This window comes from Vanessa cardui, chromosome Z, assembly GCF_905220365.1.
Source record: "Vanessa cardui chromosome Z, ilVanCard2.1, whole genome shotgun sequence".
In the NCBI taxonomy this organism is placed as follows: Eukaryota; Metazoa; Arthropoda; class Insecta; order Lepidoptera; family Nymphalidae; genus Vanessa; species Vanessa cardui.
Window position 1 is genome coordinate 4,501,541 of NC_061154.1, and position 24,516 is coordinate 4,526,056.

Sequence of the window (24,516 nt, forward strand, 5' to 3'; positions counted from 1 at the left end):
AACAAAATCTGAAGGTTGACAATAAAACTGCCAAGGGTTATAATAATTGTAATTATTACTGTTTTACGCGAGTATGTTTGCAACCACCTACGCACTTCTCTGTCACTTTTCTCTATTAATCCGATACGACCGGAAAGAGTTAATGCGCAGGATTAGCGGTTGTGTGCGTGCGGACGAGGTACGGGAATGTAAACACTCCCAAATTCCAAACTCCGGACTCCTACCGTGAATTTACAATTTTATCCTTGTCCAACAAGTAAGCGAACAGAAGGATAGATAGAGCTGCAGTCGTATAGCCACTAGCCCAACGAAAATAATAGCATCACATAATAGCTAAAAAACTTAAAACAATTACTACAATAAAAAAGTGTGTCTTTATAGAAACAAACGTTTCCGTCATGACGTAGCACAAAAATTGGAAATCGTACCACATATCCATTTGCACCGATACATGTTTAAAATGAATAACTGGTCCTGAAGCGGATGGCGCAGTTGAATGCACCATGGATAGCTAGCATTTGGCTCAGGGCTACCAACTTTTGAGTAAGGCTAACCCGGAAATCGTTTCTTATAAAAGTGGTATCCATTTAACTTAAAAAACTTGAATTAAATTTGAATCTTATAATTTATATTTCATACAGAGAAGATATGCCGTTCGAACTCACAAACACGACAACCCTAAACCACTAAACTCTTATTTTGTTTTTTAAATCATAAGATTTTCTCACATAAACTGAGAATAGTTAGGTATCGAAAATAACGTGGCAGCAAGGCGCCAAGTTAAAAGCTTGTGATGAAATATATTATAATAAATGAATATACTATAAAATTGGCGACATCTTTGTCTAATAATGTCTTGGGGATTTTAATTTCTTTTTTAATCAACATATGGGCTTAGCTTTAAAATGTTTGGCTCGATCAATGAAAAATAAACAAATTAATTTAATTTTTTTTCTTTTTGTTAAATACTTGGTATAACCATAAAACATGTAGCCCTATGTCTATGTATTCGACTTACATCCAGAAGCTCAATTATAAAATAATTATCACTTTAATAAATGAATTCATTAAGGCGATAGTTTCTAGCAAGTCGACCATTTGTTTTAATTAGTGTTAAGATGCTGGTTAGTGCTTATCACGTGCTAGTGAACAAAGAGAGTATACCATGGAGTACATTTGCTCAGTTTGAGCGTCGTTTAGTTGGATCATGCGCAGTTAACTATTTCAAAAAACGTTTAACCGAGCAAAATGTACGCGAATACTGCACACATGCGCAAACCAAAAAAGTTCGTTTAAATCAAAATTTATCGAAATTGAAAATGTATTATTTATTGATGAATAAATTCTTTCTAAAAATAGCATGAAAGAATGTAATGTAATCAAATAATATATTGATTAGTATAGATTTATTGTCTTATTAATTCATTGAAAATGATCGGAATTGAATTACTAAATTAATAATTATTAAAATAATGTCTTAAAAAGAATAGTTCAAATAATTTTTATTTGTTAAATACGTAAATGCACCTTTTTCATTAATTTCCTTGTCAAGAGACCCGAAATATATACTTTTTAAATCCACCAAAAATAAATTTTAACATGGTGCCATAATTATTTAATTCGCAAGGCCGGAATTCGCGGCAGCAGCGTCGTCCACAGCATGTGTTAAAAACAATGAAAGAATGCGTTTTAATTTGTTCCATTAATTAAAGAAAATCCCAATAAATTATTTATTTCAAATAATTTACTCAAGCTCTGAAATTTTCGTGAAACTCGTTTAATTTAATAAAAATAAAATCTTTAAATATTTGAACATGGAACGATCGATAGATGCGCAAGCATAAGTAAAATGATTTTTTTTTTTCCACAACATCAAGCACTTACCTCATATTTGATACCAGCCAAGCGGAGCCATGTTTCAACTTTCAAGCAGTACGGCGAAGTCGACGGCAACAAAGGAGTTCGTGGGAATTGATACATATATACGACATCTTTTTCAAAATTAATTTTGTGCACAGTGGGCTTAGGAGGTGCTGGTTCAACCTTTTTCTCTTCAGCTACCTTCGTTTCTGTCTTTTCGCCCGAAGCCGGTGCTTCTTCTTTTGTTTGACCATTATCCGCCGGAGCGTCGTCTTTTAGTTCTTTTTCTTTCTCTGTATTTTCTGGTACATTGTTTATTACTTCTGTAGCCATGGTGCAAGAAATGTACACAAGGCTTATACTTCACACACAGTCGACTCGCGTTTTTTATTTTAAATTATTTTAGTTCACCACCGCTAACACAGGGTGCGTTAGCAGCGTTAGCAGTGTAACTGACTACCGCAAGGCGCAAAGCCGTCCTACAGATAGTCAACTGACTGAATAACTGGTTGCCAAGCAACGCTATTCAATATTCACGGCGCACTGGACTACAAAATGGCGGCACTCATCGAGATAACGGATGCACCACGCAAACTATTTAGTTCTAATAGAATAAAATATAACTTAATCTTTTAGCAAAATATAAGTATTATTAATATTAAAATATTTTAACTATGGTTTGATTGTAAAATTTATTTATCATTAGGGCAGACTTCAACTTGGATCAACTATTTATTTGCGCGGTAAACAATATTTAGTTGAATAAATTAAATACCGTTAATATTTTAATTCAAAATAAGTTTTGTATGAGACTAGTAATCGAATGGATTTTTATTCTTTCTTTTTCACCACACTATATTCATTTGTTGGATATATAACAAAATACGTATTAATCATTTAAAGTTTTAAACAATTGGCAGTAAGTTATTAGCTTTAACTAATTATAAATTCTTAGTATCTAAATCTACCACCCATTGTTATTTGTTGAATTAGATGTTAGAAATCAAATTTTGTTCTAATTTTACAGTTTGTATTTATTATTACTTATTAGAAAGTGTAATCATAAGCGTTAAGCGTAAATGATGCATTGTCAATTATGAAAATAGAATGTTTATCTCCAAACTCCATTTTAATATTAAACTATTAATTATTATTGCTTTAATTCTATAAAAGTTCTATAATCATTTTCAGATTTCATTAATCTCCATGATAAGAAGTGGCAGAAAAATGTTATTTTAAGAATAAAATAAAAAACTTAAGCTCTGCTTTTTTCATTGGTCTATAACAATGATGTTGAATTTATTAGAATATCATTGGTCTATAATTTGTCTTTTATACGTCTATCTTTTATTTTACTAAAATTGGTCTATTTTTGGTACGTTGTAAGAATATATGGTCAATGAAAATGGAAAGAAAAAAGGTAAAATTTGTGAGTTTTGGGGATCACCGGAAGTAGGTAATGATTAAAATTTTTTTTTTAATTGTACATAAATTATATTTATATATCGCACGTGATGGTGGATGGTAATACAAAAAAAAGAAATATATTGTATATGCATCTGCCTATTTGATATAATTTACTTTCATAAAAAATAATAACATTGAACGTAAACAGTAATTTAAAGATTTGCATCAATCGTATTGGTATTCTAATCTATTTAATGTAAAGTAAGGAAGCATTTCACAATAAATGTCATACTTATGACAAAATAAGTAAATAAATAATATTAAAGAATTTTCAGGTGTTTTTTTTATTTATTTTAACATTAATACGATTTAGTCACAAATATATATAAATAATCATTTAATAGATTACAAAAAATTGCATTGAAATAAACCAACCTTTCTGTGGATTACTTATACATAATTAGTAAAAAAGACGTATAAAGCATTCTATAGTTAAACTGTTACATATTTTACTGTTATAAGTTCATCTTTGACAATGATATGTTAAATAAAACAAATCAAACGACGACCTGGGATGTTATTGCTATGAATAATACTTAATATTACTATATCAAAAAGAGCATGAATGAAGGATTTAAAGAATAATAAGAAAAAAACTAACATCTGAATAACAAAATTTGATGATGATTGTTCAACAAAATGTCCTTTTTAAGCATTAAATAATCTACATATCCGAAACATTCAAATAAATACCAAGCGCCTCACATCTACTTAAAGATAAGACTTATTTAAAAAATTTGACCTTAATTCTACAATATATTCTAATGCAGAGAAATGCGTTATGTATACTTTTCTTAAAATTAAGGATTAAGAAGTTATTCCAGAACTAACCACGTGTTGCTGTGTGTATATTGAATTATATTATTTAGCTAAAAACCTTCTTTGAAACACGCTGCATGCTATACTACGAATTTCATGTCAAAATTGAATGCGGTTTTTGCGTGATTCTTTATACATATACATATTGTGAAGGAATTTATAATCTTTTTTCATTTCCTGTGATACCTTAATATTTTTTTCTTCAGATTCCTTAATTTATGAGATAAGCATACAATAATAGTTACAATATTAGTATTACTATAACGAGGCAATTCCTGAATTATTTCTTACAAAGTTAAAGTTTCGGTGACTATTGCTTTTCAGAATATTTGTTTCAAAAGACAGAAACAACAGGCACTTCGCCAATGGCAGCTTGTAATATTTATTAACAATATACCAGATGAAGTTTTTTTTAGAACTAGAATTTTTATTATTTATCATTTTTAATTAAAAAAAAATATTTCACTACAACAATATCAGTTGTTTAAATGTTCATGAAAAACTTAGGAGCAATTAGGAATTTTGGTTTCATTATCTTTTTTGTATTGTAACATAAAAATTTAAATTTCTACATTATAATTAGTTATTAAATAAAATTCTAATCTTTATTCCATTTGATTGTGATTAATGTGCGATTGTATTGTTATATTTTTGGTTATTTTTCCATTTCGAATGATTAACTTATGTCATGCCTAACTGTTATCAAAAACCTTACTTATTTAAAACCTAAATAACGGCTTACTTTCTATTGCTTCATTTGATAGTTAGACAGAAATAGACAATTTTAATTACAAAAATATTAAAATCGAAAATTTATTATTATTAATAGTGCATTAATTTAATTTTTGCCTCTCTGAAGTTTGGTTATTGTTTTCTTATAGAAGAATTTCCATGATATATTTAAAATTGAAACTTATTTAAGTTTGATTTTATTTACATAGGTAAACTAATTATCTAAAAAGTACCTTGATGATCTGCTTCAGAGAGGCAGTTATATTATAATGTAATATTCACTCGTTACATAATTATATATACATTTTACAGTTAAATTTTGTTTCATTGCTTTTTATATTCAAATCCATGCAATGTAGAAAAAGAGTCATATGCTTATAAATTATATAGTAATAAAGAAGTAATTTTAATTCCATTGCGAATATTTTACTTAACTTTAGATTAAAGAATAATGAACATTTTTGAATGACTAAAATGTTTTATTAATTCTGACATACATTTAAAGGCCATGAAATATTTTGTGAACTCAACGTCTTACTTCGATAATCAATTATATAATTACACAATTTTAAACAAGTCATACACAAGAGTCATACATAAGAAATTACATACACTTAACTTATATATACTTATTAAGTATATAGTTTGTGATGTTTGTATTGTGATTCAAGATAAATTGTATGTTAATAATAAAATACTATTAACTTTTATAAAAAAATATGAATAAAGATTATTTTTAAAGTAGTTGACTTTTGTTCTGGTTTATGATACCATTACTATAAGTATTTAAAATAAAACTTATGTATATGTTATTTATATGATGATTTCTTCTTTTCATTAAGTCGTTTTTTACCAAAATCACAACATGACGCATGTATAATTGAGCGGCCAGAGATCATTATGAAATAACTGCTTTTAAGGCACCGTGACAAGTGATTGACAATGTAACATTATGTATATAATAACTGACATTAACATGTTTAGTTGCACAAAACGAAGTACTTTACTGTTCGCTTCCTAGCATTCTATATTCCAGTATCATAGACGACACGTACTATGTAGCTATATTTATATATATCAAAAAATATATTCTCGTTTCGTTTGTTTATATTACTTATGAGATTCGACACCAGCGTACCATCAACTGTTGTCAGTAATTATAACATTTTATATTTAATTGTCAAAAGACTAATAATTTCCTTTTCATTATTGATTATAACAAATATTGTACGTTGTATTATTGCTTTCACTCACTATTAAGCAAAGTTTGTCATTATAATAATCATTTATATATTTTGTACTAACTGTAAGACCATATATAATAATTATATACGTTATTCTACTTCGATTCCGGCTTAAATTACATTGTCACATCAGTTAAGCTGTCCAACATTAAATAAAAGACTTACAATTCACTTAAGATCAATAAACTAGCGTTCTAACACATCTATTTAGTATGTTTGTGCTGTTACTTTGGTCATATTTAGAATGTTCGATTCAAGAGACTGCAAAAACATTATATCCTAAGGAAATAGCATTTAATTTTGTTCTTTGTAAGGACCATACATGCAACAGTATACAAGTTATTGAAAATTGTATAGTTGTGACATATCTTTTACCTGTTCCATAGACCGGTCGTCATGTTTCACCTTGTATGTCATTGTGTATGGACACTACAATTCTCTTATATATTTTAATATTACTGGTGTATAAATCAAATGTTAATGTAACATACAAATAAAAATGTTCCATATTACGAGCCTCTAGAATTGAAAATTGGCATTAGTTTAAATTTAAAGTACATTTGTTCATATATAACATTTTACTTTTAAAGTAATACAAACAACATCAATTCAGTAAAGATTTATACGAAAATGTATAAAAAGAATGGTATAACTACCACATGTAAACCCAGCCTACATTAAAACTAATGGATGGTAAGATCACTGAGCTGTATAATACTTTATCAGGCGCCATCGAACAATATAAGTTCACTTGTAAACACTTTTTGTGAGTCACTTCACTTCACTTCACTTCACTTGGGTCACTACAGCGACGCCGGTCACTCGGAACTGGAGCTCGAGCTCGAAGGCGTGTAGCTGTAGTAGTCGTTCTGCTAGGCGGTATTTATTTGTTCAACGTTGAGATGCGTGATGAAGCGAAGACGCATTTGTAGAGCGGGTCGCAATTTGCGTATGACGCTTTCGACTTCGTTCTTCATTGTGTCGCCAACGAACATGTATTTGATGTGATAACTGGGATGAGTTAAAGTTAATATTATAGAGTTTTTTGTTTATAGTCTGTTCGCGTTAAGAATGCAGTGAGTTGTCATTGTTTACCGGACTGACTCCGCCCCCTTTGACTAATCAAATCTTTTCAAATTACAAAGTCAAGTTCACATTTAATTAATTATTAACTGATATTTTTATATTTTAAATTTTGTTTATTATATATTTATATTTAATTTATTCAAGCTGTACACGTAATAATTAATGTAACCTATAGCTACTAGATGACGTTATGTCAAAATATGTAAATTTCTACATAGCGATGGGAAAATTCGCAAACGATTGTATATAGTGTTAAGAATTTTGTTGATTAAACACTCTGATTCGATTTTTTATTTTAATGTGAATTTTTTAAATTCATTATACTTAGTCTTTAAAACAAATATAATTTGTTGGAATTTTAACACAAATATGCACACACCTTCACCCTGCTGTTAAAAAGATTTGATTGGTCAAAGGGGGCGGAGTAAAGCCGGTAAACAATGACAACTCACTGCATTCTTAACGCGAACAAACTATAGTGTCAAAAGCAATAAGTAAAAAGAGAACGATGAAAAATCAAAATTCGAAATTGACTCAGAATTAACAACAGAATATAAATATTTACAAATATATCACAGACTAAATAGAAAAAAAGGTTTTTTTATTGTTCATATCAAGTAAGTAATGAATAAATTAAATAGTGGTGGTAATTTTAAAAGGATACAGCAAATCGCAGATAGGATCGATGTACTGCAAATGTGGTTGAGTTTTGTCGATGTGAGCCAGCAGCTCGTACAGTGCGATGGTGATGTCCATAACCGCTCGGGACAGATCCGAGTTGAATCTTTGCAAGTACGGTCCCACGAGGTGACAGAGGAATATTAGTTGCATCTCCGTACGTATCTCGGGAGATATTTTATCTTTGACGAATCTGAAATTGTGATCGTTTTTTTTTATTTAACTCTCACAACACAATACATAAGGACTATACTCTAGTGTCTTAGAATAAATTCTATTGAAATTATGAACATGATAGTCATAGACAGAAATATATAATGGTAGCTTTAATTTAATTAATTTAATTTTGTTATGCAAAGTATCTTCCATTACAAAGTATGTTAGAAGAAATGGATTTTTTTTTTTTTGTAATAAAATGTAAATGTATACAAACTCACGTAGGAACCTGCATAATCTGTCCCGCGCCAGCGTGATACCAGACAGCGTGCGCCAAAGCCAGCGTCAAACTGTACTTATTCTCCAGCATTGCGTCGTTAGTCGTCGTCAAATTGAAAAGCTGGAACGGGGTGTGCGGATACGACCATTCCACCATATCGTTATGCGTTATCAATTCCAAAATACGGTCATGTATGACCGTCCAGTAGGGGTCGGGCAGCGCTGCCATTATGATCCCTATTGCGTTTATCCAGAGTTGAATTTTCGTTGACGGTATAACCACAAAGCCCTTAGTGACGACATCGAGGAGGCTGTTTCCGACGATGTTGGGTGTGACTGGAAGCGACATCAACTCGACGCACGTCACGTAAAGGCAATGCGCGGACGGGTTCGGGTATTCGTTGAAACGCCAATCCGTGTTTGGGAAGTGCGAATTACCCATCATCGCTGGGATTTCATTAAAGAAATCGTTGATTTGATGATCTTGTTTTGAATTCAGTATCATTAATAGATAAATTATGATCAAATTTTAATATTACCGACTTAACATTCTCGATACAGAAGTCATTAAAGAAATAACCCCAAATCTTTCTTGTTATTTAGGATTGAGTTAAAAAAAAAATCTTGTTTTAATTAAACTGAGTTCAAAAATAACATGCTTATTTTCTAATTAAATTTCGTATACAAATTTTAAGACATGATATTCATAAAAAATAAAAAAAAGATTAGAGTTATTTTATTAACGGACATTTTAGTATTGCCATTCTAAATATAAAAAAAGAATAGCTGATGTTAGGCTATTATTTTAAAAAGGATACTATCAACCATACGGTTTATCAAGCTCAGGTAATAGTTCAAATCTGGAGCCCATGTGGTGGCTTCAACCTCATTCTTAGCTAGGTAGGTCTGGAAGGTTTCCGTCGTGGCCCAACCGGCAGACCTGACATCTTTCAACGAACCCAGTACAGCATTGACCAGCTTCCGTTTGAGGAGAGGCTTGTCACGTAACTTGGACTCGTAATAATGTAATGTGTTGTAGAGGAAGGTCACGGGACGATCTGGAATTGTGTGTCACATTTGAGTTAATAGCGATATATTGAAAAAAACTAATTTATGTCCACTAGTGAAATTACATTTACAATACATGCATTAACTAAACGCAATACAGATGCAAATAAAATTATTTTAACCATTTTTTTAAAATAAAACTATTATGAGTCGCTATTTGTTAACTTAGGAAAAAAAAAAATAGTTCCACCACGCACGCATTACCTTCAATTACCAATAGCGACATCTTTGGTCAAAATAATATTGTTTTAAAGGAAACACTGAAAGCACAACTACTTATAGAATTAAAAAACTTAGAAATTTCAACATTGATTTGGACATTTGAGGTAACATGTCGAATATAGGAACCAAAAAAATTTTGAGTTATACCATAAATTTTGTTATGTTGTTATTATATACCTTTTCTTCGTCTCAGGCTAAATCTGTGTGAAATTAACGCCTAGAGACCTTACTCCTACCTGTTGGCTTCAACAGGTAGGAGTAGTAATGGCCCTACTAGCTCTATCAGCCAGAATCAATGGCATAAGTCACTATCGTTAAAACGACGTTATTTAGACATCTCTGCTTCAAGAAGCTCAGAAACATTGACTTATCAACCAATCCACGATAAATAATGTAATTTATAAGTGGAATAGGCTATTTGACAATGCGAAAAATAAATTGTGAATTATCGTAATCAGTGTATATTATGAGTTTAAAAATGTTTATTTACCAACGAAAGTTAAAAATAATACTTAATTTATTCAAAAATCCATAAATAAAAATGCATTTTTTCAAGCGTGTTATGTGATACAAAACGCTCTTGATTAGCCGGGCATATTATGAAGTCACTTTCTTGTAAACCTTGCCTTTCTACTATATGTACCACAGATGAAAATACAGTAAAGTGACGACACCGACCCCATTGCAGCGCCATATTGTCCAAGTAGCGTTTTTGTGCGCTATTTAAATATGACATTTTTAATATGATATTCTTCGGCAAATATGTACTAGAAATAAAAAACACAACTTTTGATGGGTTCTTTATCTTCTACTAAATAATATAAAATAAATAAATAAATAAAATATGAGACAACATCACATCCATTACACTGATCCCAATGTAAGTAACTGAAGCACTTGTGTTATGGAAATCAGAAGTAATGACGGTACCACAAACATCCAGACCCAAGACAACATAGAAAACTAATAGTAATCTACATCGACTCGGTCAGGAATCGAACCCGGGACCTCAGCGTGGCGTACCAAAGCATGAAAGCCGGTGTGCACACCACTCGACCATGGATTTTAAAAACCAGTCAAATAGCCTATTATCAATAATGATGATGTTGACTCACCGTGAAACTTGTACAGATATCCCAGGTGTTCCAGCAGCTGTTCAAGGTTCTTGCTGACCTGCGGTATCTCCAAGTACCTGTGCACGACTATGTCCATCACGGGTATGAACCTTAGGCAGACGTTACTGAGGTAGACTGGTATCGGTCCACCGTAAGCCCCACTCGTCTCTTCTGGAGCGAATTTCTCCGGATACTTGCGGTGAAAAGTGGAATGTCGTTCGTACCTTAAACATAGATATTATTGGAATGAATATTTCAAGTCATCATAAAAATCCAGGTTTCCACTTGACAAGATAAAATTATTTTTATTCCCTTTAATCTTAATAAAATACTATTATTAAAATATGATATAGAAAATTTAATACAGTTTATATGAATCATTTAAGGAATAAAATATAAATAAATTTTGAATTATAAATATAAACATAGCGTGCTTGTGGTGGTTGATGTTTTTGAAAGATATATCTTTGAATAAATATTTTTTGATTTTATAATTAATTTATGTAAAGAAGAAGAAATTAATATAAGATAGGATCGAGTAATAATATTAATTACTATTTTCCGGTTCATCTCAATTTGAACAAAAATCCATGTTTCGAACGGTTTTCGATAATCGATTTTTTTATAGACAACGTTACGATATGGACCTGCTTTGTTTTGCATGTGTATATACATAGGTTTAGATTACCAAACATTTTGTTGTAAACAATATTTTAAACTATACATTTTGTAACTCACAGCCGGCTGCACAGAAAACGGCCTTAGTCTGGTTCTGAGAAAATTAAGAATTCGCGTGTTTTCGATTCATTGGTTCGAATTACACGCGTCATTAGTTCTGAGCGCTTGCATATTTTAGTATTCTATAATTGCACCTTACTCGTAAATGTCTAATAAATTTATTACTAAAATTATTATAATTATAATTACGAGGGAAACTATTTAAATCTTTAATTAGGTTTACTTGTATGCAATTGCCTTCAATTGCCTTTCTTGTCTGTTATTATTTATTGTATTTATAATCCAGTCTCTAGTTATATGCCTATACCTTGGGTTTAAATGAAAAGTTATTGGATTTTCGGTCGAAAAATTCTCACCCGGACCTCGAAAAGCAAGTAAAACAGTCTTGTCGGATTACGAGAGTCAGTCAGTAGAATGTTTTCACACACGTGTGCACTTAAGTCCCGATCCATTGCCTTGTCTCCCATGAGATAGGTTCAAGTAATCGATCAGGAATATATCATAACTTTTTGCGGTACAAATTAATTTATAAGATAGCTAGTTTTGATTGAACTTTAAAGTGATGAAAACTTTAATTGGATTTAATTTACAAATTATTTTGCTTATATATTACTAGTTTTGATTAGGTACTGTATAGGTATCTGTAAATATTTACCTAATTAAAATGAAATAAAATAAACTTATCGGAATAAGTTGGCCAATGAAAGGGTACCTACGTATTAGTTAATTTACACAAGCCTAAAACGCGCGACAAGCTTTTATGAATTTATGAATTGTGTATAGGCTATTAGTAGACAGTTAAAATTTGTAAGTAAAATTTTTTCCTTCTTTTTAGGGCATTTAAATAAAAGCTTTCTTAAAAAGGTTTTTTTGTTTAATTTATATTCACCTAGTTTTGATTAAAAAAAAAGCTTTATAGTGATAAAAAAATAATGATTCGATTTAATTTACCAATTATTTTGATTTTATATAGCTAGTTTTGATTGAAGAAAAAAACTTAATAGTGATGAAAATTTGTATCGATTTAATTTACCAGTTATTTTGATTTTATATAGCTAGTTTTGATTGGACAAAAAATCTTAATAGTGATGAAAATTTGTATCGATTTAATTTACCAATTATTTTGCTTCCAATGCTCCGGCGAGTTCTCTTTGACGAAGTCCTGCGCCCTGTTTCTTAGTTCGGAACCCTTCAGCAGCAACAGCTGAATGATGTAGAGGCACACCTGACTCTCGTTGCCGTCTGGATTCGGACGGAGGACCTGAAAAGCGTCATAAAAAAAATCTATTATTTACTTCATTTTTTATGTACGAAACAATGTCTTATATACTATATACTAACTATACAATGACAATCTGTACTAGTGACGTAAGTTCTAACACAAACAACATGTTTAATAGTAGTAATTATATATAAAAATATATATACGAGTAAATATATTATGAATCGTACAAAACGTGTAAAAAAATAAAATAAAGTAACAGCCTGTTAATTTCCCATTGCTGGGCTAAGGCCTCTCTCATTAAGTAAACCACAATACATGTAGTATATAAGAATTACCAATATTATACAGTAAGATACATAATTAAGAAAGGTAGTTTTACTGTTGTATGTGAAAAAAAAAGTCAAGCGATAAAATATTAAAATAATTTTAGGCATTATAAACAAAGACCTTTGCCTCGAGCACAGATAACATACTCACGAGACACAATACAAGTCTGTCGATGGTCACGATGTTGTACTTCCAGATGATGTCGTTGATCGCGTCCACACACTTGTTTATGTGAGGCCCTCCCGCGGGGTTGGTCACTTCGAACACGAGGTAATCGCAGAACTTGCGGAGGTGCGCTGATAACGCACGAGCTCCGATTCGTTCCAGGATCCTGATTGAGGAAGAAATATTTTTAATAGGGAACCATGATGTATCAATTTTTTTTAATAATGTATCAAATCTCATGTATATCAGTGGAGGTTAACATTATAAGTGATTATATGTATGAATACTATAATGCTCCTAGATCATACATTGTACAAAATGATATAGGCCATAAGTTTGGACGAAATCGTCATTTGATAAAATGTGAGTCTAATGATAACTCTGATCATGACAACTGTTTTGAAGTGATTAGTGACGCTAACGAGGATGTAAGTTCATCAGAAGATATTTCAAAAGATAATGTAAGCATTGCAAAACCTACATCCCCGAGGCCTTTTCGTAGAGCCAAAGAAGTTGCTAAGTATAGTATAGCTCAGAATATATTTAAATAGTTAGTTTATGTAAAGAAATATGTTGTGTGATATTTGTCGTTTTTTATTTTTTCAATTTTTTTAAAGGGGAAGAGTTTGATTATGTTAGTTACTTTAGTACTTATTTTGTGTTTTGTTTATTAGTTATTTTGTGTGAATAACATGTTTGTTCAAGTTTAATTTTAATACTTATTAAATACTTATGTTGTGGTTAAGTTTATACCTGGCTTGTCATAGAAGAATAAAGTTAGTTGTCAATGACGTTATATCTTTAATTTACAACAATAGTGAATAATATTAAAAAAGTTATTCGACCTTTAAATAGAACTTGCTAATTCATTATAATAAGTAACATGGACTTCTGTGGCAAGTCAAGAGTTCCAACTCGATGGACTTACTATTATTAGCTATTGGTCCAATAATCTTTTTTTTATGAAATAGATTGGCCGACGAGCATATGGGCCACCTGATAGTAAGTGGTCACCGTCACCCATAAACAATGACGCTGTAAGAAATATTAACTATTCCTTACATCGTCAACGTGCCACCAACCTTGGGAACTAAGATGTTACGTCCCTTGTGCCTGTAGTTACACTGGCTCACTCACCCTTCAAACCGGAACACAACAATACTGAGTACTGTTGTTTAGCGGTAGAATATCTGATGAGTGGGTGGTACCTACCCAGGCGGGCTTGCGCAAAGCCCTACCACCAAGTATTATTCTCTTCCATAGTAATACCAGCTCAAGTGTGCTACATTGTTGTATTAGTACTCGCCTCGGTGGCATTTTAAAATTAATACTTTGAATGGGAGCTGTTTAAAGATGACTATTACTTTAAATTAATAGGTTGTTTATGTAACACAGACTATGGTTTGTGATTAACAGAAATATTAACCATCGTAAACGCGATGAAAACATTGAGAACTACGATGTTATATGCATTGTACATTTTAGCTCCACTATTTTACCTTTTAATTGGAAACAAAACAAAGTATTAGCTGTTTAGCGTGGAATATATGATAACAACGCTCAACCACAGAGTAAAATATTCCAAATAACCAGCTTTGTAAATAAACATAGACTAACTTGAAAGCGATAGGATTGATCCGGTTAGTTTCAAAGATCATCTTCCACAAGAGACACAGGAACAGCGGGGTACCGGGTACTGAGAAGTGCGATATTATGTCGTTGTCGTTAGCCATAGACGTCCACTTGCGGTATTCCTCTTCTACCGACTTCTTTAGCAGCTGCTTATTCTCTTTGGGTGCCGGATTCTGTGAGAAAATTATATAAATACGTAGCTTTTGGTCATGGTCATGTCATGGTAAGTGGTCACCATCACACAATTCGCTTTCGCCTCTGGAATAGTAAACGACAAGAGATTTGTTTTAAAGTTATACCTATACCTAAATTCCAATGTCTAGTTTACTCATATATACAGACAGAGCATAGCTAGTCTTTTAAGCTCAAATTAGAAACATCCGAATAAAAACTCTTCAGAAGAAAAATAGATTTCATTTGTGTTTTTTTATGGAATAGGTTCGCGGACGACCTTATGGGCCATCTGATGGTAAGTGGTCACCATCACCCATAGACAATGACGCTGTAAGAAATATTAACTATTCCTTACATCGTCAATGTGCCACCAACTTTGGGAACTAAGATGTTATGTCCCTTGTGCCTGTAGTTACACTGGCTCACTCAACCTTCAAACCGGAACACAACAATACTGAGTACTGTTATTTGGCGGTAGAATAACTGATGAGTGAGTGGTACCTATCCAGACGGGCTTGCACAAAGACCTACCACCAAGTAAAGCTACCGAGAATTTCAATGAAATAGTCATACAAAATATATTTATATTATCTTTCCCTTTGTACGCTTACTAGTTTGTATGAGACATTCATATAATCTATGTTAGTGAATTAATTAACGTCAAAAATATTGTTATATTTGCGAAAATGTTGAAGAGTGAGTTCTGTAAAAAAAAACTAGATGAAAATTACAATTTAACTTTAAAACAATCAAAACTTACCACAGATTAACACAAATATAATCTGGTCCAATTTCAACCGAACAAAATTTTTCTAATCATAAAAATATATTATATGATTTTTTTTTCATACATTAAGATAAAGACATCGTAGATAATGTCGAAATATCAAGCTCCACCGGACAAAAATAAAAAACATGGTAAATATCCCGAAATGAATAACTGTATTATATGAGTTGTTTTCAAACCTGCGAGAAGAATTCGACGAGTACCGGCGGGAAGCACTGCAATGTGTGCTGGGACCACAAGTGCGGCGTGTTTGTCATGATCGTCGTCAGTAACTCTTTGACAGCCGCGCCGTCGTTACCTACAAACATAAGTTGTATTTTTCAAAAAAATAACAACAACAACAACAACAGCCTGTAAATTCCTAAAGCTAAAGGCTAAAGGCCTCCTCTCCGTTTGAGGAGAAGGTTTTTGGAACATATTCCATCACGCTGTTCCAATGCGGGTTGGTGGAATACACATGTGGCAGAATTTCTATGAAATTTGTCACATGCAGGTTTCCTCACGATGTTTTCCTTCACCGCTGATCACGAGATGAATTATAAAGATAAATTAAGCACATGAATCAGCGGTGCTTGCCTGGGTTTGAACCCGCAATCATCGGTTAAGATGCACGCGTTCTAACCACTGGGCCATCTCGACTCATTTCAAAAAAATAAATCATCTAAATCTAAGTGTGAATTTGTTACTAAAAATATTGAATTTGTGCATTACATATAAAACAAAGTCGCTTTTTCGCTGTCTGTACCTATGTATGCTTGGATCTTTAAAATTACACAACAGATTTTGATGGGATTTTTTTAATAGTGATTCGAGAGGATATTAATTTAAATAATTGTATTGCCTAACATGACTGTATTTTTTTAAATGTTGAAAAAGAGTAACTACTGAGTTTCTTGCCGGTTCTTCTCGGTAGAACCTACTGTCCGAACTGGTGGTAGCTTCACTTAATTGTTAAATGACGATTCAAAAGTGCTTGTAAATGCCCACTTGAATAAAGTTTATTTAGATTTTTGATTTTGATTTTTGAAGGTTTTTATACTTTTTTTTGTATAATACAGTAAATAAACACATTGCAAACTATGTATTGTCTAATGATTGAAAAACGTTGTAAGACATTCTGTAGCATTTTTAGTATGAGCATTGCAGTCGCGTGAAACCTGGGCAGATCGCTAGTAAATGATACAATGAATAGATATAAATGATATAATAATTTCTTAATGATCTAGAATCTAGAATAGATATAGAGCTCTTGAAAGTTGAGAGTTAGATATAAGTAAATAATATAATTAATATTGAACTGCGATTATAATTATAAATAAAAAAAAACAAATCAACACTTTGTAGAGTAGTAAATATTAATCGTCCATTTTTTGTGTAATAAATCATTTTATCAGAGACATAATAATTACGAACAAAGTACAGAAGGCGGTTCGACACATATTGTACTTTGCTCAAAGCAAATTATAGAAATTCAAATAAAACATAAAATCAAAATAGAGTCAAACTGTAATAGTTTGCGACATTACACAAATAATATTCGAATTTCGAAGTAAATAATAGGCTATTTGACTGGTTTTTAAAACCCATTTTACATTATTTAGTAGAAGTTAAGGAACCCAGTAAAAGTTGTGTTTTTTATTTCTAGTACATATTTGGACAATATGGCGCTGCAACAGGGTCGGTGACGTCACTTTCCTGTATTTTAATCTGTGGTACATATAGTAGAAAACAGCAAGGTTTACAAGAAAGTGACTTCATCATAGGCCCGGCCAATCAGGAGTGTTTTGTTTTACGTGACAAACTTTTGAAAAAATGCATTTTTATTTATGGATTTTTCAATAAATTAGGTGTTATTTTCAACTTTCGTTGTTAAATTAAAACACTAATTACAATAATTCACAATTTATTTTTCGCATTGTCAAATAGCCTATTATAAAACAGCATTGCTGAATTGAATCTCGAAGGCCATGAAATAGATTCTTCGTATAATGTATCATATTTGCATAGCTCTTTGAGTAATTTCCTTCGCTAGCTCAGCTCTAAAAACAGATTTTCGTTTATGTTTTTCGAATGGACTACACTGATAAATAAGACTAAATGAGCCAATGGTTAGAAGGCGTATGTCTTATTAATTGTGGGTTCCAGCCCATTCACGCACCACTGGATTTCATAGGCTTTTTTATGTTAATAATTTATCTCATGCTCGACGGTCAAGGAAAACAGCGTGAGGAAAGCATTTGTCTAATTTCAACGAAATTCTACTACATGTGAATTTACCAACAAGCATTGGAGCAGCGTTGTGGAGGTCTACACTCTTACCTCTCCTCGATAAAAGGAAAGGAGGCCGTTAGCCCAGCAGTGGGAAATTTAAAGGCCGTTACTATATACTCATAACTTTGAACATTACTACTAATACCGTTTAATACTAACACACTATAAATAAAAGGCAAACGCAGCGCACAGCATATAATCACAATACTTTATCAATCATTTTTATTATTTATATATATACATAACCCTTATATATATACATCTACAAACAATTCGCCAATACACATAAACCCCGCGTTCTATTAAGATCAATGCCTTAAAGTCAACTATTAATAACAGATAAATAATCATAAATCCTTAAGTCAACTATTAATAGAAAATATCTTAAATCGTTCTTACCCGCTCCAGTCATATATATTCCTCTGGCGAGAGTGAGAACAAGCACTCGGTTGAGCTCTTCACTCTCACTGGACACGAGTGACTTCGGCTCAGAGACGACCCTGGACATTTGGAGTTGGACACCGGAACTGCCCAAGCTAGTTATGAGCCTTAACGCTGTGCTTTCGAAACTGAAATTTAAAATTTGTTAAATTTAGGAAGAAAATTCGAGATCAAACTTTTTAAAAAAGTCTTGAGAAAGTTTACACATTTAATCTCAAAATCATCACCATCAAAATTCAATGTTAATCTTACAAATTAAAAATCTCCGATTCTTGTAAATAAATGAAATATCGTACATGAAAAAGAAACACATATTTCATGTGAAATTATTATAAGTTTTGGAATATGAAATGTTTTAGATCTTGTGCATATAATTATTGCGCTGTTTAAAAAAAAATATAAGGGCGATAACACATACATCTGGGCCTAAAAAATTAAAGGGAAAATAATATCAGACTTTATGAAACAGACGTGTAAAATAAACGCAGAGGATAATATGAAAGTAATATAATAGAAGACTCTACAAACCATAACTGTAGCTGATTTTGATTGGCCTGAGGATAGGCAGCCAGCGAGTGGATGTTTGATAGAAGCGTGACCCTGTAGTGCGGTTGGATGTGGTGGATACGATACGAGAACATATCGAGTAAATTATGAAGAATACCCCAGGCGTGGGACTTGAACACATTTGGTAACAGCTGATCTGAAAATTTGGAAACACTATATATTCCTGAGCTTAATAAAATTGGGAGTGTTTCATTAAAAACTTCATATTAATTCAATTTAAATAACTCTGAATGTTTATCACAAAATTCGCTTTCTCTACTATAAAACTGTTGTAGTTTAAACACACACACACAAAATAAAAACAATTTTCGACATTTACATTCATCAAGTTAATATTTAAAAAAGATTTATATTGAACATGAGTTTAGCTGGTTTATTGCAACTGTAAAGTATCTGCCTCTTATGGAAATGTTATCTTGTTAATAACTAAGCAAATACGAATTTCTTTATAAACCATAACATATCAAAACCTTTCAAATTTGTTTAGTTTAACAACATATTTAATACCAATGATTGATATCTTAAACCTTGCCAATTTTGCATGGAATACAGACTACAGTAGATAGCATGTAATTAAAACACAATAATCAAGAGAAAATAGAACACTGAACAAAAAATCAAACCCAGTTCGATAAGTATATAGATATGTATTTAAACAAAAAATTATTGACTATTTTTATTATTTTTCTGAGTTAAAGTTTTCCTAAGTTTATATAGTAATATTTTTTATTTTATTTTGTGATTATTACGTAATATTTTTATTTTATCTTTAAATTAATATGTAAACTTTTTAATTGTGCACTGTTTATTGTTAGTAAATGTTATGTACACTTGTCATTGACATACATATCTGATTTTTTAATATAGTCACTTTAACTGTAAATGTTCAATATGTATGTTGTAAGTGTGCTTGTTGTAAATAAATAAATAACTGCGTAAAAAATAAATAAATACTTTCATACTTACTTATAAACCCTTTGATACCCAACGATTCTATCTCTGTGTAAACAAGCAGCCTACTATAAGTTTCAACAAGAGCCGGTGCCATCATATTGCTCCCCGGTATATTTGTCTTATTTTGAGCTAACTTTGCCACATGCGTTACTATTGAGTGTATCAATGACATCTTACAGTGTAAAGTCAAGCTGTCCAAAATACACATCGACAATGGAACAGTCGGTAAGGGTGTGGCTGGATTGCCATTGGGCATGGCTTTCTGACTTCCGAATAATGTCTCTATAATTATACCCATTGGTCTGGAATAGTATTCTTGATTTGTTGAATAGGCATTACAAAGTAAAGCTATTCTGTAGTCCGAGCCCATTAGAGTTGGTGTGTTGTTTGATGTCATAAGATGTTGTAGAAATCTGGAAAAATTATAATTCAGTTACAATGTATATTTGAATATAAATTTCATATGCTGTTAGCATTTTAATTGTTCATCCAATTGATTCTTCCTTTAAGAAATTTCATATTGAAAATTTATCGTACTTCTTTTGAAATGGTAGAAAAGTAATCGTAAAATTCTGGGAAATTAATTAAATTAAAATTAAAATTCTGACAATGATATGAAGAAAATAATGTTTAGAGTCGACTTACTCATATTGAACTTTAAGATTCTGAGGCATTGTCATAGTTTTGTGTTCAGACTCTGCTTTTTTTAACAAATGCATCCATATACAGACAACAGCCATTTGGTGAGTGCAGTGCGCTCTTGTGCAGTCAGGAACAGGCAAAGGTTCCTTTTCTGGATAAAGTAGTTCGTGCAATTTGATGATTGGCAAGAAATTCGATAGTGGGTTTCTTTGTATGCTTCCTGATATAAATTGTAAAAGTACCCACATGAGGTGATCCCGACCTTTCTTTAGATCATGACCAATTAATTTGTTATGCAGTCCCATTACAATGTTAGGGAAGGATGCAAATCCTATAAGTATTAAATATATGACTTGCGATGACAAATGTAACCAACACCAATGAGTTGAAGACATCTCATCATCTTCATTCTCTTGTTCACTTCTCTCCATCGGCAATATCATTAATTCCACTAATTGATCCTCTAATGCGATGCAACGCTGTTTGTGCTGTTTCTGTAGACCCAACATTGAGCACATCATATCTCTAGAATAAGGCTGTTGTAAGACATGTCTGAGTAGTGCAATTTGAGGTTTCAATAGCTCATCATCATATGGCAGATTTCCCTTGAGAGAGAACTTTAAAGTTGTTGGATCCAATCTCCAAGGATTTATGAGATGATCAGCATATCCAGAAAATTCAACCACAGGCAGCATTTGTGAGTGACCAATAATGGAAACCATTTGAGCACATGGCTTAAAGCTTTCAACAAATGTTGTAAGAAGCTTTGCGAGTTGCTGTAATAACAATAAAAAAATCACATGAAACAAGTATGTTGCATATAGAATCAGGTCATGAGTATTTAAAAAAATTAAAGAATAACTTTGTTTTTCAAGATGCACTAATATGCACGGTTGTATTATAAAATAAATCAAAACAAAATCAACAAAATAAATTTTGAGCAAATATGTATTCATTAAAAAATATTCCTTGTAATAAAATATATGTAAAACCATACCCAATGCGGCCAATGGTTATTGTCGGGATAGTCTTTTTGAATCTCCGTGACAATAAAGTAGGCGGGCAGCAATGATGCATTGCGATCGAAGATGTACTCAATCACATTATACAATGCTTTCATTTGTGGCATAGTGCTTGAGTTTAATCTGACAGGCAGTGTTTGAGCTTTTTCTCGGCATCCCTATATTGAGTAATAATACTTTTTCTTTAGTAGCCAAATATTATTTGTCATATTAATGATAATCAATAACTTATCTCTTTCCGTAAATACATAATAGAATTAAAATAAAGGAGTTCGGCAATTATTATTATTACATAACATTTAATTTATGTCTCTGATTGTAAATAAGTAGAAATTTAGAATTAATTAAAAAAATATATGAGATTAGAACTAACCTTCATAATTTCACGAACCCCTTTGTAGTCAACACCACCAATAATTCTTCTGATCAAATTAAAACATTCAATCCAATAATCACTATTTTTATATACAAGTTTTTCACTTGTTAATATGCAATCACACAACATTCTAAAATTAATAATCAATTTTAATTATTTTAAAAATATTAAAAAACATGTTTATTAGAAAATATAAGAACATGCTGGCTTTGTTATCATGAAGGCGATGGCCTCCTTTAGAGTGTTATAAAACATTCTCTACAATAATAGTGGGTAAATTGTTTAAAAATGATGAATCTTTAAAAAGTCAAATCAGTGATAAAATAAAGAGAATACATGTGAATGTTTGTATGTAAAGTAAAGGTTATTAGTATTTGTGCATTACATAAAAATATAAGAAACTAAACCATGACATGGATATAAAAATAAGATATAGTAAGTACGAAGATTCTTGATCACAAAAATGAAATGGTTGATAGACTAATAAATCCCACTCAGGTGTGAGCAGGCTAAAGTTATCACAAAACTTGTACTAACAGAAACAGATATCTAATGTTTAAAGAATAAATATTAATATTGGATAACAATCCTACTTCTTCATTATATTAGTATTATTTTTATAATTGATGCTCTTTTGTAGTATAATTTAACGAGTTGCATTGTTATTGGATAATCTTGTCAAATAAATATTATAAATTTTATATTATCTAAACACAAAGTACTATTGGCATTTTTTTTCTATTGGAAAGAAAACATTGAGTGTTATTTATTTTCAGAAACCTACCTTGCCTGAAGTACATTTGTATTTACTAAATTTTCTAAAAGCCCCAAAAGCTGTTTCATTTTGTATCTATTTGTGAGAACTGCAGTCAGAGTCAAATATTGACGAATAGCAGACTCCTGTAAATCTGCACTGGGAGTACTCATGATGGCACACAATTTCTTTTGATATACAGATAACCTCTCATTTTCTTGATCCTGTTTATGTACCAGGAAACAGCTGAAAGCCTCCTCTACGGTTTCCACTCTCTAAAAATAACACGCTTATTTGTATATCTCGATATATCATAGAGTCAATAGTTTAAATAAAAAGTATGTACATACCAAAATTTCATTCACAATATTGGCCACTTGTGAATCGGCCATTGTAAAAATAAAATTGGTTGTTGTTCTACAAAATATTCATTATTTATAAATAACAATATTATATTTTATAAATGATACACAGTATCTTCATTTACGTACAACATTATTTTTCACCTAAAATGATGGAATAAATCACACACCAAACAACAAACCCGTAGTTGACAATTGACATAAATGTGTCAGAGTCGTGTTGTTTTGTTTGTCTTATTTTAGTAACGCAGAGGAATAGCTAATTCAGCCTATTTTTTTTACTGTATATCTTTTTAATTATTCACTGAAAAAAAAAGTTCTTAAAAAGTTGTTGTGTGCTGTCTAAAAACGTACTAAAAACAAATTAAATTTACTTTTAGGATTTTTAAAAAGGAATAGTAAGACATTTTGGAGAAACCAAATGTTTCTTTAATCACGAGCGATTTTTTTTATACCTATGTGAATTTGAGTACAAATGCGATATAAAAATTTAAAAGGATGAATGTTGCATACATTATCTTTAATATATCTTTGTACTTTTTATACCTCTAAGCATTAGTATGCAAAATTTCGCACGAAACACATAAACGAACTCGTTTTCGCATTTCTATTGTTACTAATTAAGATTTAGGATTATGATATACTTAGATTTCTTTTCCCATTTGTAGTTTAATAATTACAACAAGGAGTCTACTGATATGTTGGTGATAAATGGTAATAAGGCAATGGTTAGGTAGAGAACGAATACTTTTATAGACTGTAACATATTTTAATTTCAATTTTAAGCTCTTGATTCGCCTTATTCTTAAAAAATCATCCAATTCCTAAAATGGAATAAATACTTCTACTTCTAAAAGAGTGTCACGTTCGTTTTTATTTTCTATTTACGGTCTACATCTTCTTTCTCAGAAAAAAGTTTTAAAGATGTATGAGATGTTATTACAATTTGTTTGTTAATACAACACTTAAAATTTGACAGAAACAAACAAATTTCGATAACTTAAACGATGCAGATACACAATTGTAGAGCAATTAATAATATATCATTAAACCGTAAAATTCAGTTCAGCTAGCTACGATAAAGCAACTCTTTTTATAACTCATTGATTGTTTTGTGAAGAACAAATCGGCAAATATAAAGGCAGTACTCATTTATGTGGAAATGATAGGAGAAGGACTCGTAATATTATAGAGTGGGTTTGTTATGCCGCGGATATGGCCGTCATCTTGTTTATTATCATTATCTTATGTGATTATTAAAAATCCAACTCTACAGTCAACTCAAATTCAACTAATGATTACATTCACAAGCAGTGGCGGATTTACCTATAAGCTAAGTAGGTAGGCTGGAGC

General features: G+C 31.3%; 2 protein-coding genes across 2 annotated transcripts in view; both read right to left on the minus strand.

Moving 5' to 3' along the window:
• LOC124542990 (failed axon connections) overlaps positions 1–2,374 on the minus strand; it is a 28,837-nt gene extending 26,463 nt beyond the window's left edge. Inside the window, exon 1 of the mRNA XM_047120967.1 lies at positions 1,885–2,374. Within this exon, the coding sequence (XP_046976923.1) occupies positions 1,885–2,193 (309 nt within the window). The 5' untranslated portion in view covers positions 2,194–2,374. The remainder of the gene's footprint in view (positions 1–1,884) is intronic.
• A 1,033-nt stretch (positions 2,375–3,407) lies between these two features.
• On the minus strand, positions 3,408–23,369 carry LOC124542931 (mediator of RNA polymerase II transcription subunit 23). The gene is made up of 18 exons (XM_047120876.1): positions 23,293–23,369; positions 23,152–23,218; positions 22,832–23,076; positions 22,045–22,177; positions 21,647–21,829; positions 20,653–21,425; positions 20,020–20,420; positions 19,015–19,189; positions 18,445–18,614; positions 15,954–16,072; positions 14,799–14,986; positions 13,167–13,347; positions 12,580–12,725; positions 10,727–10,950; positions 9,140–9,379; positions 8,324–8,768; positions 7,873–8,079; positions 3,408–7,133 (listed from the first exon to the last, which is right to left on the minus strand). The coding sequence occupies exons 1-18, from the start codon at positions 23,295–23,297 to the stop codon at positions 6,995–6,997; spliced, it is 4,041 nt and encodes a 1,346-aa protein (XP_046976832.1). The 5' UTR covers positions 23,298–23,369; the 3' UTR covers positions 3,408–6,994.
• Positions 23,370–24,516: the final 1,147 nt, after the last annotated feature.

What these genes read in the sequence shown, in the direction of transcription:
- LOC124542931 (XM_047120876.1), bottom strand. An exon ending in GGGTTCGTGAAATTATGAAG is followed by an intron (nt 21,830 to 22,044) that starts GTTAGTTCTAAT and finishes TACTCAATATAG; the next exon opens with GGATGCCGAGAAAAAGCTCA. An exon ending in CATTGGAAGCAAAATAATTG is followed by an intron (nt 10,951 to 12,579) that starts GTAAATTAAATC and finishes TCTATGTTTAAG; the next exon opens with GTACGAACGACATTCCACTT.